The sequence below is a fragment of the Eutrigla gurnardus genome (assembly GCF_963514095.1).
Source record: "Eutrigla gurnardus genome assembly, chromosome: 15".
NCBI lineage: Eukaryota > Metazoa > Chordata > Actinopteri > Perciformes > Triglidae > Eutrigla > Eutrigla gurnardus.
Window position 1 is genome coordinate 5,099,589 of NC_139938.1, and position 19,408 is coordinate 5,118,996.

Consider the following 19,408-nt stretch of genomic DNA (forward strand, 5'->3'; position numbering starts at 1 on the left):
GGGCAATTTAGAGTCACCAATTAGCCTATCCCCATCCTGCATGTCTTTGGACTGTGGGAGGAAGCCGGAGAACCCAGAGAGAACCCACGCTTACACGGGGAGAACATGCAAACTCCACAAAGAAGGAACCCGGGGATCGAACCCGGGACCCTCTTGCTGTGAGGCGACAGTGCTACCCACTACACCACTATGCAGCCCATCTTTAATAATTACTTATCTTTATTAATATTTTGGATATTATACTGCACCGTATAAAGAGTCTCGGTCGGTCGGTCAGTCTTTACAAAACGGTCTCCAAGCAACTGCGTGGCCGTTGCGTGATCACTGCGTAGTGATCACGCAACGGCCACGCAGTTGCTGGGAGACCGTGATGGTTCTGCGTTGGGTTTACGTGTCGAAATGCAATTCAATGCCACACCGGTAAAGGGCGCACGTCGAAGGAGTGCTTAATTGACGTTAGGAAGCACTGAATTTAATAAAAAAATGAAATATCCATTCGGTTCGATAGAAAAAAAAACTACATGCAAATGCAATTAAATAATAATAATTATTATTACAATAACAATAATTAATCATACTCACGTTTGCAGGTATTGAACAGTTCAAAGTGATGATGATGATATTAATGATGTTCTCTCCTCTACTGTGTCTCTTGTCTCACATGGTATAAGCTTTAAAAGGCCTTGTACCTGTAAAATGGGATTTGTATGAAGGTCACTTTCAGTTTTTTAAATCATTCGTGTTGAATGCAAGGTACATGTTCCATTATTCACTCATGATTGGTGGGAGTGTAAATGACTTTAAACAAATATATGGTTGGAAGGTGGTTGTTTCCGGTGGGCTTTGTTTATTGTGGGCCAAACCGGAAGTTGAGCTGGTTGATCTAGGGTATGGATAATAAGCACCTAGCTGGAGCGGGAACAAGGTATTTTTGTTTGTTGTTTATGTATGATGAGGATGTACATTTCGGCTTTAGTTATTTTTTTGAATGAAATGTTTGTTTACTTTAATGGTCGCCGAGATCGCCTCACCTGTCAATTATCCAATGTTAATTAACTGCATATGGTTAGTGTTTAAATGTTTGTGTGTATTTTGTGTGTTTTAACAGTATATTTATATTAAGGGCTTACTGTTGTTTATTTTTGTTACAACAGCTTTTACGGTGTTTAAATGAAGAAGGATGGATTTGTTTGGAAAAGGATGAAGGCCGAACATAAATAAAAGTCTTTGTTAAAAACATCAGTGCGCTTCAATCGTCTTCAGCTGGGGTCCGCTACAAACCTCTATACTTGGTTCAAATCTGATTTAACGTAAAGATCCCGGTTAGATTTGTGGCTCATTTCTGATAATTTAGCCCCTTTGGTTCAAACATGTAATATTACTGCTGCTGCTTTAACAGACCATGCAGGTATTTATATTTCTTTTCCAAATTCAAATTCTACCCTTCGTAGCAAACCTGGATATTTGAAATTAAACTCTTCCTTTCTAAAACACTCCGCTTACTGCTCAGGTATCAGGGAAATTATTACTAAATTCCAGTCAATATCTGAAGTTACGCCTACTTCAAAATGGGAGTTATTTAAACGTGAATGCCAACGTTTCTCAATATGTTACGGGAAGCAGCATTCAAAAGATATAAACAAGGATTATACTGACAATATAAAAGAGATGAAGGATATCTTAAAAATGCCTTTTCCAAACAATGAGGATAAAGAGAGGTTACAATTCATTAAGGGAAAAATTTGATCTTTTTTTCCAGACTAAAGCGAAAGGAGCTTTCATAAGATCTCGAGCCAGGTGGTTAGAACACGGAGAAAGAATTCTTCCTTCTTCTTTAGTTTGGAGAAAAAAAACGTGGCAAGGCAAGGAAAATTTCTGCATTATATAGTGATATATAACAATCTCTCTGAGAATGAGAAGGCCATTTCCTCATTTATTTCAAACTTTTATCAGTAGTTATACACATCCTCCGTTGACCCTTATGCTTGTCGTGTATTTTTTGACAAAGTAAACCCTTTTTCTACCAAAAATATCTGTAGAAAATTGTGAGCTTTGTGAAAGTCCAATAACATTAAATGAATTACAGTCTGTTGTTACAAAAATGCCACTTAATAAAAGTCCTGGTCCAGATGGATTGCCTTGTGAATTTTATGTAACCTTTTGGGAAGATATAAAACACATGCTTTTGGAAGCCTTTGTAGATTGTGCCAAGAATAAGGAGTTGACAGTTTCTATGAAGCAAGGCGTAATATCTCTTCTTCCAAAACCAAACAAAGATCTTCTATTTCTTGATAATTGGCGACCTATTACCTTGCTTAATTCAGACTACAAATATCTGCTAAAAGATTCAAATTTTGTTTGGAAGAAATAATTTCTGCAACACAGTCTGGATTTATGAAAGGTCGGCACATTTCTAACAATATCCGGCTGTTTTTTTTTAGATTACCCAGAACTATTTTAGATTACCCAGAACTATTTGATGACAAGTCATTGAAACTGTTTTTGGACTTTTACAAAGCTGAACATTCTTTCATTCTGGAGGCTTTACGATATTTTGGGTTTGAAGAGAACTTCAGAAATATCAAGTACATTCTATACTAACATTAATAGTATCCTAAGTACATGGCACTTCTCCTCATTTTGATGTCAAGCAGGGGATTAAGCCCTGATTATGCTTCCGCGTAGTGATCACGCAACGGCCACGCAACGGCCTCGCAGTTGCTTGGAGACCATGATGGTTCTGCGTTGGGTTTACGTGTCGAAATGCAATTCAATGCCACACCGGTAAAGGGCGCCACGTTTTTTGTAAAGACTGACCGACCGACCGAGACTCTTGACGTATATCGTCGTTAGCCTCGTTATAGCGTATTTGTTTACTTTCCGGCTTTAAACATCCACTATTTTTCAGAACTTGGTGTTTTATTTCTTTGTGCAAAAGCGACAAGGTGCAAACAATAAAACGAGGTGCAAACAATAAAAGTAGCCTTTTAAAAGTTTAAATGGCGGTGTTTATGAGTGGAAACCGGATAGCGGTCTCCAGCGGATGTAGTTAGCGGACCAATCACAGCCAATGCCGCTGCGTTGGTGTTGCGTCGCCTCGACGCGCGTCTAGGATTTTTGGGAGGTGCACGTCAGGCCCTTGCGTTGGACGTAAGGGGGTCCGCAAGGACGTAAGGGGTCCGCAAGCCCCCTTGCGTTGTGTCGACGCGGAAGCATAACTTGGGCTTTAGACAAGGGTGCCCTATTTCACCGTTTTTGTTTTTGATTGCTGCAGAACTTCTTAATTTGTATATTGTCAACTGCGTAGGTGTAGAAGGTATGAAGATAGGTGACAATCTTCTAACCATTAGCCAGCTGGCTGATGATACTTGTTTATTCCTTCAAAATGAGCTTCAAATACCCATCATTATAGACGCCGTTAAAGCTTTCTCTTTTGCATCAGGCCTCAGTATTAATGAAGAGTGTGAAATAATGTGAAATAATGACTGTTCATTGCAAAAGTTGCAATAACCAAAACCATTTTTAACTGTTGGTTGCAAAGAGACCTGACCGTTTTGGGCCGTGTTTTACTTTCTCAGGCGGAAGGTTTATCCAGATTGGTATATCCAGCTTTATCTTTATATGTTGACCAGAAAACTTGTGCAGCTAGTATGTAAAGAGGAAACACTTATTAGACAATATTCAGTAGGAGGCCTTAATGTTTTGGATTTTCAAACCATTAATAGAATATTTAAGATTAATTGGCTAAAACATTGTTTAGTTCATAATAATTCCCCATGTTTTTTTATTCCCAACATGATGTTTGACAAGTGTGGTGGAGTAAGGTTTTTGCTTTCCTGTAATTTTATCCCAGGTAAACTACCTGTCAATCTGGCTAACTTTCACAAACAAGCCCTTGAGACATGGACGATTGCTTTCAAGCACAACTTCTCCCCACACACGTGTATTTTATGGAACAATCAACATGTTGTACAGAGAAATAAGACCCTATTTTTGAAGGAGTGGTACGATCATGGTATAGTGTTCATTTCTGAACTTCTAAATGATAGGAGGGACCTAGCTATGAAGAAATGATCCAATAAAGAGGATTAGACATTTCTCGAACTCAACATTCCAGAGTACTCAAAAGTATATCCACCAGTTTGCTGACTCTCATTAAAGCGTCACTATTATATGATCCTTTCGTAGGGAAGATTCCTAGATTGTGGCTGGGTGGAAAGGTTGTCGAGGAACGTTCATGTAATAATGCTCATATCAGAGGTGTAATGACTTCCAATCAAAGTCAGTGTCCTATTTCCTTTCATCGTTGGAAAGTAGTGTTTCCTAACATTGGCAGGAATATTTGGAATGAATTCAATAGATTTTTTGTCCCCAATAGAAAGAAAATTATATTAAAATTTTACACCGATATTACCCATGCAATGACTTTATTCATAAATGTAGACCTGATGTTTCCTCTGTATGGTCCTTCTGTAAAGAGGAGTTGAGTCCTTGTCTCATTTATTTTATGCTTGTACTTATTCATGTAACTTTTGGACTCAAATCTCATATTAATCTGGGAAACTCATAAGGTCTTGATCCCTATAACAGAATACAGTGGGGCAAAAAAGTATTTAGTCAGCCACCGATTGTGCAAGTTCTCCCACTTAAAATGATGACAGAGGTCTGTAATTTCCATCATATGTACACTTCAAATGTGAGAGACAGAATGTGAAAAAAAAATCCTGGAAATCACATTGTAGGATTTTTAAAGAATTTATTTGTAAATGATGGTGGAAAATAAGTATTTGTCGATCAGCTCAGGACCCAAAGGAAGATAGCTGTGAGATTAATCTACGTTTAGGGGTCAAATATTAGTTCATAATGTAAAGCAACAATAGAACATAAGCCTGACTATGGATGGGACAGTCCATTTTGGCATTAAAGTCCTGCATTAGACCCTGGTTCACCCCCCAAAAAGAGACAAACTCACAACAACAAACATACGGTAGATGCAATGTTTTAGTAGCTTTAATCAGCTTGACGGTGTAAAACTAGGAATTCCTCATGGTTCCTACCAGTAAACGATACCTGTTGCTGGACCTGTGTGTAGGCTTTTATTGCCCCCAGGATGTGCATGTGAAGGCTCCCTGTAGTTCCTGTGCTGATATCGACATTCAAGTTTGTGTTAACAATTTGAGCTAATTTCTTGCTTTGCGATGCAGAAAACAGGCGAATTCAACACAGTATTTATGAGTTCTTCTTCTTGAGACAGGCAACGAGAAAAGGCTCTTTCTCCTCGAGGATTTTGAAGAAGATGTCTTTTCCGTTGCGTCCGGCTGCATTCAGGGGACCTCCGTAGAGTTTTCTCATCTTCTCCCGAGTGGTTGGAATGGCAGACATTTTGTCATAAAATTCTTGCTGGATTACACCTTCTCTCAGGAGATGATCCAAGATTGGTTCAATATTGTTCACTCTGTCGATCAGATCACACTGGTGTTTATCCACGAAGTGATTGCCTGAGGCTAGAGGGAAAGAAAAAGAATTGGATTCAGGTCAACAGCCTACCTGGTGACATCACTTTCTATAACATTTAAGAAATCTACCCATCCATCGTCCACTGCTTATCCTGTATTCTATCATTGGGCGAAGGCAGGGTTCACCTGGACAGTCTATCACAGGGCTGACATGTAGAGACAGACAGGTAACCAGTCTATCACAGGGCTGACATGTAGAGACAGACAGGTAACCAGTCTATCACAGGGCTGACATGTAGAGACAGACAGGTAACCAGTCTATCACAGGGCTGACATGTAGAGACAGACAGGTAACCAGTCTATCACAGGGCTGACATGTAGAGACAGACAGGTAACCAGTCTATCACAGGGCTGACATGTAGAGACAGACGGGTAACCAGTCTATCTGAAATATCTTACCTTGTATGTGACCGGTGTTTTGGTATTCTTCTGAAAATGAAACAAGGAGGAAAAGAAAAGAGACATATTATTGCTTCACTCATGATGCATATTTGAGTGACGGTGAAAGTGAAAAGTGTTGAATAGGCTGTGCAGATGAATTCTCGTGATATTATTTAAATCTGACCTTTTCGAATTGTTTGGTCCCATACTGTCTGAAGCTCTTTACTGTGTTTGAGCTTGAGTGCAAAGTCTGCGTCTGGATTTCTTATGAACACTTCGGAGAAATTTGGCCTACTGCTTTCATATATGAGCTTTAAGTTCTGAGGGAAAAAAATAAAATATGGGAAAAGGAAGTTAGACTTTCAGCATCCGAAGTTTGCAACAGCGATCAGTACATTTTTTTGTTTACAAAGACATGAACAGAAAGGGTCAAAAATTATGAATATAACTGCCAAATATTGGTAAAATGTCATGATTCAGATATTTAAATGTGTTATTTAAATATTCATAATAACATAATGCTCACATTGTTCATAGATATTTAAATAAAAAGCTTGATTTTAGGTTCGAAGCACTAAAATTATCTTATTTCAGTCAAACATACTTCAGGACGAACTTCTGCACCGTGGAAATCTGCTGTGAGGATGAAACGATCTTGCATTTTCAGGTACTCCTGTGGCGGCGGCTTTTCGATGACTTTGTTTCCGTTGGATAATTTCCTCTTGTCCAGTTGCTGTTGGGACAAAAACCTGAATTGCCTGTGCTGCGTTTTCATCACGTGATTTGTGGCATTAGTGACAGTAAGATATGAAATAACCTGTTGTAGACCAGGATCACGTGGGATCAGATAAACATGGAGTGTGAGGAATGCTGTGTTGATCTTGTAGATTAACACATCACACAGTATCTTCACTGGAAAGCCAACTTTCATCAGGATCGCTCTCGGAGAGAAAACTGGTTCAGACAGTTTGACGTGGTGAGATGTCACCTCGGACGCTTTCTCCACGACATCTCCACAGTCCTCTATGTGCAGGACTGCAAACTTCTCCCATATTTCAGGGTTGTCGTCTGCACAACATAAGAGCACATAACATAAGGATTGCATCAGCTTATACTGTTTTTCATCAATTCCACACAGCTGTCAGAGGTCCAACAACACTGTATTCGATATGCATTGCCCCAAACCCATCCGTGGTCCTGAATTTCAGCTGTCAAAAAGTTGCTCAAATGAGCTCTGCTGAGAACAGGCTGTTTCTTTGCCTGCACCTTTAAATGCTAATGAGCTCCGTCTGTCATCTGTCATTTTACTTGAAGAGCCACGGAGACGATGCCGCTAGCAGAGCATGCGCCAATGTTTACATGGCTGTATCGCTATGGCTCGCCTATGTGGCTCAGGTGAAGTTGCTGGGTCCCGTATGGTTGGGACCGATCCTTTAACGAGGGTCAGTGTCGAGGCAAAGCCAGCTTTGTACTGACCCTCGTTACTGAAGCAGTCCGATGTGAAGTGGTTAGCACATACAAACAAGCTAACACGTCATTAAAAATGAAATGAAGAGACCAGACCCGGACCGTCGTGCACGGCGCTCTGTCGGACACGCGCCCCCGGGTTCTGTCTGACCGGAGGCAGCAGTGAAGACGCATCAGAGCGCGTGAGACAGAGGGAGGATTGTCTCCAGCTTCACCCGCACCAGGATTTATTCACGGAGAACCAGCCAGATCACCCAGTGCCACGACCGGTAAGTCTGGCTACACTCTCCGCGCTGTCAGGCTGCGCTCTCCGTCCGCGCTGTCAGGCTGCGCTCTCCGACCGCGCTGTCTGGCTGCGCTCTCCGTCCGCGCTGTCTGGCTGCGCTCTCCGTCCGCGCTGTCGGGCTGTGCTCTCCGTCCCTGCTGTCGGTCTGCGCTGTTAGGCCGCGCTCTCCGTCCCCGTCGGGCCGCGCTCTCCCTGCTGTTGGGCTGCGCTCTTCCCCCCTGCTCTCCGATATCTCCTATCATCAGAGGAGTTTGGTTCATGCAAATGACTCCTTTCGTTACGTGACAACAGGAGCTGAATCTGAACAGTCTGTAGGAGCGCCGTTTTTCCAGTGGGTGGGCTGCAGAGACCATGGACCAGGAATTGCTTGTTTTCCTCATCCTGGGACTTGACAGGCTCAGGGAGGACCAGTTTAGAGGTGAAGAGACCAGAGAAAACCTGTTTTTCATAATATGGGACCTTTAAAAACACAAGTTCTGCATACTTACCTATGCAGATCCAGTGTGGCAGCTGTACTTCAAATAGCTTCCCGGCGATGACTGTGATGTCCATTAGGGGACCTGCAGGCATGTATTGCATCCACTCCATCCTCTCCATATGTCCTTCCCAAGAGCAGAACTGATACTTTAAGCTGACCTTTTCCTTGCAGACCCAGCGCAAGCCAGAGACGCTGCATTCAAAGTTTCCTGCGTCAGACTGTAGGCTACAGCAAGCCGTGGAAAAATAACAAATAAAATAAAAAAGATGAACATATATCCCTAGAATATAGTTCCAGTTTGCTGTGATGCAGGATTTAGGACCTTATTCTTTTTTCACCTGTACGTCGGAGCCTCATCTGCATCTGCACTGTTCACGTCAGGTTCAACTTTAGCCCAGTCGCTGCAGTCCTGCTGCAGAGGACAAAGATGTTTGCACATAAGTGGAGATGGGGCTTTTTGCAACATCACATAAATGAACAAATGAAAGTGATGAACTGATGTGAGGATTACCATAACGCTTCCATCACCCTCAAGCTCCATGCGTCCCGGAGGCCCTTGTGAAGACATGTCTGAATTTGTTTCAAATTGTTATTTTGATATATAAGGTCATGTGATAATATGGTATTTTAACTTGAAATATTTCAAGTGAATAATTAGCATGAGGGGGAAAGCCTGTCAGCACTGAGATTCTCCTCCGTCGTCACCGAATCAGAAATGGAGACAAAAAACCTATTGTAGCGGTCTGTGGTCTTGCAGAGGTCTACGATAGTCTGGTTGGGTCTAATGTGAGGTTCTATGTGGAGGAACCAGAGACTGTCTGTGGTCCATCAACAAGGTCGCTGCTGTATTTATGTCTAAATGTCATTTTAAGTGTTGATGGAGCAGCTACAGTGTTTACAAATCGTCATCATTATGTAGTTAGTTCGGCAGCCTTTTTGTGTTGCAATTAAAGTCCTGGAGAATAATAATTCAAGGAAAAGTCTGAGGATCACCAAAGTGATTACGATGCATCCTCAAAGCACAATGAATGTGGAAACAACATTTCTTGGCACTCCTACAGTGAATGACTGTAATCGAAGCAAGTGCTTCAACGGACGTTCTTCAAACCACAAATTCAAATGGCTGTTTGACCGTCCACATGCAATTGGATTTAAGAAAAAACAAAAGGCATTAAAGTGAAATAAACAAAAACTAACTTGCCTTTGGATCCTGACCTAACGTCTGGCAACCTCTGCACCAGATCACTCCTGTTCATCTGCGTTAAAACCTCCTTGGTCACCTCCAAAGCCTGTTGGCCGTAAGTCTCCATCATCAGCTCCACTATTCCGGCTTTGTCTGCCAGCTCCATTCTCTGTCTGGAGATTCTTGGGAGGCCTTTCTCCATTTTACTGTCCTGCAAGACATGCTTGAAGACCTCGAGCTCATCGTAGTTGAAAACTTCCAGCGTTTCCGAAAGCTTCAGCGAGACAGACATTTTCTCTGAGGAAGAAAAGAGAAAATTACTGACTGATTCCAAATCAGACTTTAAAAGACTAGGTTGCTTTTGAACAAAATATAAATAATTAGAAAATAACATATTCTGCTTCTTTATGACATCCTTAAAATCAATAACAGATTCATTAACACTCTACTCACTCAATGCAGAAGCCATTCAACAAATACTTCCTTTGATAAGATTATAATGTGAAAATTGTTTCAAAATATTTAATAAGTTTCATTGTGTACCAATCCACAATAATATTGCACAATAAACACGGCACCCATTAGCCTGATCATACCAATGACAATTATTCAACCATTCCTCAATTGTCATTCATGTACAATAACAACATCAAAATTTCATATATTCTGTTTCATGCGTACAATAATGTGAACTCAACTACTCAGTCTGTCCTTGATTACATTTTTAAATAGTAGTATTTTTTTTAAATCTGTTATTTATTACATTCTGTTTTGCCTCTTGTTGATGCACTATCCTCTCTGCCGCTGTAATCCTGTAAATGTCCCCGCCGTGGGACTAATAAAGGTTTATCTTATCCTAACAGAGGTGTTGATTAAAGTCATTGGCAAAATGTGATTATTTGGCCTAGATGTTCTGTATTTTACTGTTAATAATAATAATTACACCAAATTAATTCCAGTGACGTCACGAAAATCAAAGAGGCTGGATTCAATTGGCTGATGCTGCATGTTATTGCTTTGCTGCCCTTTTTATTAATTTTAAAACATTTTTCATGGGCGGTAAAATAAAGTTTTAACCACTTTCTTTAAAATATATTCACATTTTTCTGTCCGACCTTTGAATCCTGAGTTGGACATTCCCGTCACCAGATCAGTCCTGTTCGTGTCCCTTAAAATGTCAATGGTCACCTCCCAAGACTGCAAACCACAGATCTCCACCATCTGTTCCACCAGTAGGTCTGTGCTGTGCGATGTTTCCCATTCCATGTGTCGGACCCTCTTCGTGAAGAGTGTTAGCTTCAGCAACCACTTGAATTTCTTCAGGTCCTCCTCACTCAAAGTCTTCACTGTTTCCAAAAGAATCTTTTTCAAATCCTGTGTAAATGTGTAATTTCCCAATTGGGACGGTTAAAGATTAATTTATTCGCATTTTGTCAGTGTTATAGACATCGAGTGTAAATGTTATAAGATTATTTTTTTCTGCATGATTACTCAAGACAATGATACAATAATTTCTTTTCTACTGATTTCATTTTCTTTTAAAAGTATTAAGTGTTTTTATTTCTTAACATCGAAGCCAAATATGAGTCCTTTGATTCATGTTAATTAATTACTCCTTTCTGATCTCAACACATCATGTTTCTGTAACAGGAGCTCAAAGAAACGGTTTTCTCTCTTTTCCATCATAACATTATTAATTAAGAGCTCAGCATTAACGCTGTGAGAGGCAATTTAAAACACTCACTGTTTGGTTTGTGTCATCATTTATGATGATTTAAAATATAAAATAGTCACACTCACGTTCAGCAACAGTGTAGGTTGATGTTCATCCACAAAGTGTTGCTCTGAGGAGAAAAGACATTAAATAACTCAAATCTAATTGAATCACTAACAATCACTTTTAATGAGGCACAGTTGATTCAAAAGAAAAGAAAACAATTTCAGTACAAAACACAGAACTCAATCAGATTTACCTTTTTTTGAATATGAACTATAAAAAGTATTTATTAGACACATGATTATGTTGTGTTTTTGTTTTAATCTTTACAATCGCACCATTTATACTGGACTTTGTGGCATAACGCCGCTACCACGCCTCCATTCTGTCTCTGTAGCTTTGACACCAAAAAGAAAGAAGGAGTGATCATCCTGCAACGAGAAGGCGGCGTAAAGGGGCTTATGTCTTACCTGTGAGTCCTGAACTGGGCTTTGGCAACCTCTGCATCAGATCTGTCCTGTTCATTTGTTTAAAAGCCTCCCTGGTAAACTTCACAGACTGTTGGCCGTAGTTCTCCATCATATCATACACAGTCATCCTTCTGTTATTCCTATAAATGTGTCTCTGTATGAATGGGAAGTATGAGAGGCTATTCTGACGGACAATCACCATCATGAAACTCCTGAATGTCTGAAACATCGGATCATCCAAATCATTCAGGGTTTCCAAAATCAGCTGTTGAACAGCTACTCTTGTCGCTATCTGAAAAATAAAACGTTCATTAAATAAATATGTAAACGATGAATTAACCTGCATTAGGTGAATGAAAGCTGTGTTGTACTCAGACAGATTTAACATTACTCACTTTCCTGATCAATCCAGACCGGTGTTCACCTGAGTCTTGCTCTGAGGGGAAAAGTGGTAAAAGTCATTGAGTCAACATTTTGGGGATTTTGAAATGTTTTTGTCTTTATTGTTATTACTTTTGGGTCCTGAGCTGCTGTCTGACAGCCTCTGCACCACATCAGTCCTGTTAATCTTCTCCAAAACCTCCTTGGTCTCATTCACAGCCTCTTCGTTGTAGCGCAACACCATTAGAAACACCATGTCCTGATGTCCTGTTATCTCAAACGACATGGATGGGACCTTAAACTGACGTCGGAAGTCAGTTTTAGACGAGAGGACCTTCTTGAAATTCCCAAGCTCCCCGTCACTCAAATCAGCCAGCGTTTCCAAAAGCAGCTCTATAATAGACGCTGCCGTCTCCGCCTGGAAAATTCAAAGGAAATGATCATGAAGCAAAAGTTAAATTTCTCTGCTGGGATGATTATAGATTTTACTCTTAAAATATCATCAATGTCTGTTTTAGAAACATGGATGTGGAGAACATCATCCAAACTTCACAAGATAGTGAAACAACTGATGTTGGTCCACTTGACTGTTTACTGACTGTAGATGTACATATTTCTTTGGCAACTTCTCTTTTATAACTACTGTATTTCTGTCAACGGGTTCCTGACTTTTATTTTATATCCTGCTTAAAGGATCATACCAGTGTTACTACATGTCACTGTCCATCAACAACATCGGTCATCTGTTTACAGTTTGTTTACATTTTGTTCATATTCAATAAACGTTACAGAATTTACCTGAAAATGTCAAGTTTAGCTAAAACCCACCTCGTAGTTAAAATCCTCTCTAGCTTTAAATTCAGTTCATGTAAAGAACTATTTTTCTAGGCGTAATAACATTCAGCCCAACGGCTGTCTTTGCTCTGTTGTGGTTGACAACAATACCAGAACCTTTATTTTATACAGTACCAGTTCTATCATTGATGAATCTGCCGATTCTTCCCTTCATTTATTAACTTTAGTTATATAATTTGGTCTATAATATTTCAGAAAATGGTATCACTATTCCCTTACATCTACATTGATATCTTCAAATGTTTTGTCTGACCAACAGCCCAAAACCCAAAGAGATGCAGTTAATGATCTAAACCAGAGAAAAGATCAATCAATGTAGACAAATCCATTGTTTTAGAATCCAAGTCAGACGTTACATCACTCACCTTCTGGATCAGCACAGGACAATGTTCATCCACACAGTATAGCTCTGAAGAGAAAGGAACTGTAAAATGATCACATAATCACTGTCAGAATAGAAGAATTATAATGTTACATGTCAATGCAAAATAAACTGAAAATCTCCTTATTAACATCCTAAAGATCAATTACCGGTTTCACCTGATAAATGTCTCAAATGCTCTCGCTGCACTTACACTTCCTATAGATTTACATTCAGACTGAGACTCTAACTCTTTATAATTATCTTTTTTAATTATAAGATTAAATCAACCTCCCAGTAAAAACACCTGAATAGCCTTTGTTTAAATCATTAGGTCCTTAATCAGAGGTGGGAGGTAAACTTAAGTAGAATTTTCAGGTATCTGTACTTTAGTATTTATTTCATGGACAACGTCTTACTGTTACTCCCTACATTTTCAAACATATCTGTACTTTTACTCCACTAACTCTTCATAGCAAATCGTTGTTTGCTGCTATATAAATGTCTTAATGTCATGTGGATACTTTAAGGGCTAGTTTTTGGTCTTTTTCCTTTTGGTCTGCTGTCTGACAACCTCTGCACTTCATAGTCTCTCAAACCTCCCTGATCGTCTCCATAGACTGTCGGCTGCAGGTTAACACCATAAAAAGCCTGTGTCCTGTATTACTGTTGTCTCCGGAATGTCTGTGGAACGTTTGCGGAGGTCGGTTTCACTGAGAATCTTCTTGAAGCTCTTGATTTTCTGACTCAAATCAGGCAGCGTTTCCAAAAGCAGCTCTATAACAGACGCCATCGTCTCCACCTGGTCAATTCAAAGGGAACTTTCATGGGCCAAAAGTGCAAGGCCAGAAAAGTGTCAATCAAACTTTGGTACACGCCCCCAGAGACGAATAGACCAATCAGGCTTATCTGATCCGTCCTTATGGGACTTTTACTGTGCAGGAACAACGTAAGTCTACTTTAGCTGACGTGCTTTCCCTTTTCTTACGTAACACTGTACAATATCAACGAGATATGTTTGCATAGTTCCGCCCTGACATTCGGTTCGGAGCTTCAAATCACTCATTCATGTTTAGTCTTTCCTGTTTTATTTTGTCACTCATCTCTCCCCTTATTTCAGATCACTTCACTTCCTGGCTTGTGTGATTTCCTGCGGACGTCATGGTGGTGACGTCACCCGTTGGTGTGTGGACTACGGTTCTGAAGCCTCGAGGTCGGCATTTTGACCGTTGCCATCTTGGAGGTTTTGCAACCAGTGAACAGGTTTTGCAACCACTGAACGGACGTGACCATATTTGGACTGAGGTGGAGCGACGGGTGGATCTGAAGAGGGGAAGAGCGGCACACTGAAAGGTATTTGCTGAGAAGATGTCATATTACCTCCCGTCACTAAACCTTCGTCATCAACCTCAGGAACTGCAATCTTGAGTCGAGCTGAAACAAATTTAGGAAAATAAAAATTGCACAATTTTGAACGATCATAGTGTTAATTTCTGCTAATGTTTTCAACATACACACACACACACACACACACACACACACACACACACACACACACACACACACACAAACACACACAATAAAGACTGGAGGCACAGGAGAACAACTTGTCCCTCCAAAGTTTGTTTTTATTGTACCAATTCAACAAGATTTAGCGTCTTACTTAGGTTGGAAGGTTTTTAAACTTTGGACTGAGCCAGGCGAACGGTTAAATTAGGAGTTTTTTCAAATTATGATTCTGGGTTTCCAGACAATCTGATCAGCGACTGATCACAGACAAACTGAAAGGCATTTGGTGCAAAGACGTCATATTACCTCCCGTCAGTCCACCATGCAGCTCGAAACCACCAGCATGAACTCCAGTCAAGGATCCCACAACAATTGCACAATGATGGATCAGTCTAGTGTTTATGCCTACTACTTTTTTAAACACACACACAGGTACAGAGCTCTCAAATGCCCTTGCTGCACTTAATTTGTCCTATAGATTTACATTCGGACAGAGACGTCTGTAACTCAGTTTAAAATTCATAAATCATGAGGTCCTTAATCAGAGGTGGGAAGTAACGAAGCACAAATACTATTCAGATTCTGGGTTTCCAGACAATCTGATCAGCGACTGATCACAGACAGCCTGAAAGGCATTTGGTACAAAGATGTCATATTACCTGCACGTTCATCTTTCCCCTCAGGATCAACACCAGGAACTCCTGTTCGGGTTAAGGGTCCGGTAGCTGAAACAAATTCATGGAAAATTAAAATTGCTTATGTCTACTCCTGTTTTCAACACACAAACACACACACACACACACACACACACACACACACACACACACACACACACACACACACACACACACAAATAGACTTACGGTTCAGACTTCTCAAATGCTCTTGATGCACTTAATGCTCTACATCTTCCTGGCTACAAAAAATATTTTTTGTTTTAAGTGAAAAAGACCTTCAAGGATAAGACTGATGTTATTCTACTTTTTTTCTTACGGTTAAAAAAATCATTATGAAAAGAGCAAAACCAACAATGTGCTTGTGTGTCTCACTCAACACTTGACGTCCGCCTCAGTTTGTGGCTGTAAATCAAATATATTGATATAGATTTGGAAAAAGTCTCTCCACTGTATTTTATTTTCAGTTTGCTTTGTTTTTAGCTATTGAACTCTTTCTCTTACACTCCATTATATAATCGGATTGTATTCGTCACTACATTTGTACATGATGCATGTTCTTGTGCTGCTTTTTTGAGTAACAGATGTGTGAGAGAATACCGGCACTCCTACCTTTGGCCATTGTTTTTCTACCAGTCGCTGCCACTGAGGATCAAGTAGCTGTAAAATAAAATGAGGGAATATTAACACTTCTTGTTCACAGGCTTTATGCAGACCTGTTGTCTCGTGAACACTTACCTCATTGACAGAATGCTGTCTGACTATAACAATCAGAACGCCAAGAAAAGCAACACAGGTAAACACATTAAGGCTCAGTTAAATGACACGCCGAAACCAAATTAAATCATTAAAAAAATACCAATATAGGAATGTGTCTGATTATAGAGGCACAGCCAAAATTAAAACTTCCAGAGGAGTGCATGGCACAGAACGAGCTTGTGATGCTCCGTTACTGACTGATCAAGTTGCACCATTGCTCAACCTCAACAAAAAACCTTGTTCTTACAGAGACTCCAAAATCACTACACACATGGTCATTTTTTAAATTGGTATTAATCATGAATATCTTGTCTTGTGTAACAGTGGAGTTATTGATTAATGTAATATAGGAAGATATTAATGATTAATACCATTCAAAAATCACCAAAATTATAAAAAGGCACATATTTTCAAAACAGCTGTTGTAGTATGACCATAAGGAGACCCTTGATGTGTGTAGTGATTTTGGAGTCTCTGTACTGTATAACAGTGGAGTTATTGATTTTTGTTTGCAGCGTCTTGCTCTTGTCTTGGAATTTGCAGACGGTCCCTGCGCACTCGCCCGGCGGCCGGCTGCGAATAGAGATCAATGTTCTCCGTTCTGCTCGGAGGACGGCTTATTTTTGTAAAAGAAAATCGGGGTTTTGGTCCTTGTAGCTCGTAGTCTATGATATTAGTGAGACAGAGGCATCATTTGTGTTTGAAAAACGTTTCACTTCAGATTTATTGATCCCGGAAGTTCGAATCTGTCAATCTGTCAAACTGTCAAATGGTTTGGTGAAAACATCTCAGTTTAGTTAATGCATCATTAGTAACAACGGTGATGTCATCAGGAAAGCGTTCTCACACAGTTTTAACGTTAAAATCCGACAAGAAGTTCAAACTACGAAAGTGAAAGTAAGAAAAGAACAAAAAGAAGAAGCGTAAATGTCGTTTTACAAACCTTTTTTAAACAGCTCGTAACTTCAGCTGTCAGAGTCCGTCCACTGTTTTATGATTGCGGCAAATCATTGATCGCTAAGTTGACAGCACTCTGTTGCTCTCTTGAAAAGTGAAAAAAGTGTCTGAAGTCTGTCTTCCCCTTCGAGCCTTCTTCTCCGTTTACTTGGCTGTGAAATCTTGTTGCGCATCTTGCACTTACGGTTAAGGTGCCCGAAGTTACCAAAATGGTGTTGAAAGCAGTTTTTATATCGGGTGCAACGGTTAAACATGATCAAAATTATGGGTTTGCCAATTTCTTCAATAGATCCTTGTTCAAAGTGACTGTGACTAGCAGTCGCATAGCAAATATCACGTCATATTACTGTATGGTTTTATAATAAAGTCACCTCAAAATCTCTCTCAAGTGCATACTTACAATCAGATCATTTCCTCATATTCATACATTTATTAAACTTATTCCTTAACAGGTTTGCTAGTATTTTCAATTGATTCTTGTTCAGACTGACCCTGACTATTATTATTGCAAATATCAAGTCATTTTACAGTATGGTTTTATAATAAATTCAATTGAAAATCACTCCCAGTATCAAAGTGCATCAAGGCAACTGGATAATTTCCTGATTTTCAAAAATTACTTAAAATTATTCCTTAAGAGGTTTGCTAATATTTTCAATTGATTCTTGTTCAGACTCAGCCTGACTATTACTTATATCAAATATCAACTCATTTTACTGTATGGTTTTATAATAAATTTGACAAATTTAATTTGTGTCAAATCCCAGTTATTAATTGAATATATTATAAAACCATACAGCAAATTTACTTGATGTTTTCTATTCAAACCTCTTAAGGAATCATTTTAATGATTTTTTGAAAATCAGGAAATTATTCATTCGCCTTGATACACTTTGACACTGGGAGTGATTTTCAATTGAATTTATTATAAAACCACACACTTTGACACTGGGAGTGATTTTGAATTTAATCTATTATAAAACCATACAGTAAAATGTCTTGATATTTTCTATAATGATAATCAGGATCACTCTGAACAATAATCAATTGAAGATATTAGCAAACCTCTTAAGGAATAAGTTTAATTTATTTATGAATATGAGGAAATTATCCATTCGCCATGATGCACTTTGATACTGGGAGTGATTTTTTATTGAATTTATTATAAAACCATACAGTAGAATGTCTTGATATTTGCAATAATAATAGTCGGGGTCAGTCTGAACAAGAATCCATTGACAATATTAGCAAACCTCTTAAGGAATAATTTTAAGTAATTTTTGAAAATCAGGAAATTATTCATTCGCCTTGATGCACTTTGACAGTGGGAGGGATTTTGAATTGAATGTATTATAAAACCATACAGTAGAATGTCTTGATATTTTCTATAATAACTATCAGGGTCACTCTGAACAAGAATCCATTGGAAATATTAGCAAACCTCTTAAGGAATAATTAAGATATTGACACAAATTAAATTTGTCAAATTTATTATAAAACCATATATTTTTTGAAAAACAGGAAAAGATTAATTCGCCTTGATGCACTTTGACAGTAGGAGTGATTTTGAATTGAATTTATCATAAAACCATATAAATTACTTGATATTTGCAATAATTATAGTCACGGTCAGTCTGAACAAGAATCCATTGACAATATTAGCAAACCTCTTAAGGAATAATTTCAATTAATTTGTGAAAATAAGGAAATTATCTATCCGCCAGTATGCACTTTGATACTGGGAGGGATTATGAATTGGATTTTTTATAAAACCATACAGTAGAATGTCTTGATATTTTCACATTGAAAATATTGGCAAACCTATAATTTTCCTCATGTTTAAACGTTGCACCAGGTATAAAAACTGCTTTCCCATCCATTTTGGCCACGTCGGGCACCCGTACCGTAAGTGCAGAAATAGATGCGCAACAGATTTCAAACGGCGGCTGGCTAGACGGGGCTTTTTCAATCGGCGGTTGGCGTGACCGCAGTCTGCAGTTGGCAGTGTAACATGCTGCTGTGCTGTCCGGAGGGGAAAAGCGACGCGAGGTGGCAGTCTAGCGTGTCGCGGCTTGGATTTGCAACGGCCGGTTGCTGCCCCACTGTTGTCGCATTTGTCAGGTTCCTGATGGTCTCCGCTGACGCTAGACTGACTGAAGCAACGCTGCTGCCTCGGTTGGCTACTTGCAGGCTGTTGGGCAGACATGACATGTAGCGAACAACGTGACTGACGCCTGGTTCACACCGGACGCGGAATATAGTAAAGTATAGTAAAGTATAGTATAGTATAGTATAGTATAGTATAGTATAGTATAGTGTAGTGTAGTAGCGACATAAAAAGCATAGTGTATTGTCATGGATGGTGCTTAGAACAGACTCTGATATTTAAACATTGTCTTTCTTTTGACCAATTC

At 39.4% G+C, this 19,408-nt stretch overlaps 1 protein-coding gene across 6 annotated transcripts; it reads right to left on the bottom strand.

Moving 5' to 3' along the window:
• Nucleotides 1-4,598: 4,598 nt before the first annotated feature.
• LOC311025839 (uncharacterized protein) lies at nt 4,599-17,141 on the bottom strand. 6 transcript variants are annotated; one of them, XM_084028971.1, is made up of 19 exons: nt 16,981-17,141; nt 15,891-15,938; nt 15,264-15,329; nt 14,476-14,529; nt 13,100-13,158; nt 12,012-12,297; nt 11,894-11,934; nt 11,499-11,790; nt 11,112-11,155; nt 10,427-10,685; nt 9,330-9,608; nt 8,640-8,698; nt 8,467-8,537; nt 8,139-8,353; nt 6,715-6,965; nt 6,502-6,630; nt 6,082-6,217; nt 5,916-5,945; nt 4,599-5,504 (listed from the first exon to the last, which is right to left on the bottom strand). In XM_084028971.1, exons 2-19 carry the CDS (start codon nt 15,898-15,900, stop codon nt 5,230-5,232), a joined length of 2,556 nt encoding a protein of 851 aa, XP_083885097.1. In that variant the 5' UTR covers nt 15,901-15,938; nt 16,981-17,141; the 3' UTR covers nt 4,599-5,229. The 6 variants fall into 6 exon arrangements, 5 of the variants coding, with proteins under 5 accessions (XP_083885097.1, XP_083885096.1, XP_083885095.1 ...); XM_084028970.1 differs by having other exon boundaries at nt 8,467-8,540; XM_084028969.1 differs by having other exon boundaries at nt 8,467-8,698; nt 13,100-13,143.
• Between the last annotated feature and the right edge of the window lie 2,267 nt (nt 17,142-19,408).

Coding starts and splice junctions, on each gene's coding strand:
- LOC311025839 (XM_084028968.1), bottom strand. Junction 11,156..11,498: donor GCCCAGTTCAGGACTCACAG/GTAAGACATAAG, acceptor TTTTCTCCTCAG/AGCAACACTTTGTGGATGAA. Junction 5,946..6,081: donor GGACCAAACAATTCGAAAAG/GTCAGATTTAAA, acceptor TTTCATTTTCAG/AAGAATACCAAAACACCGGT.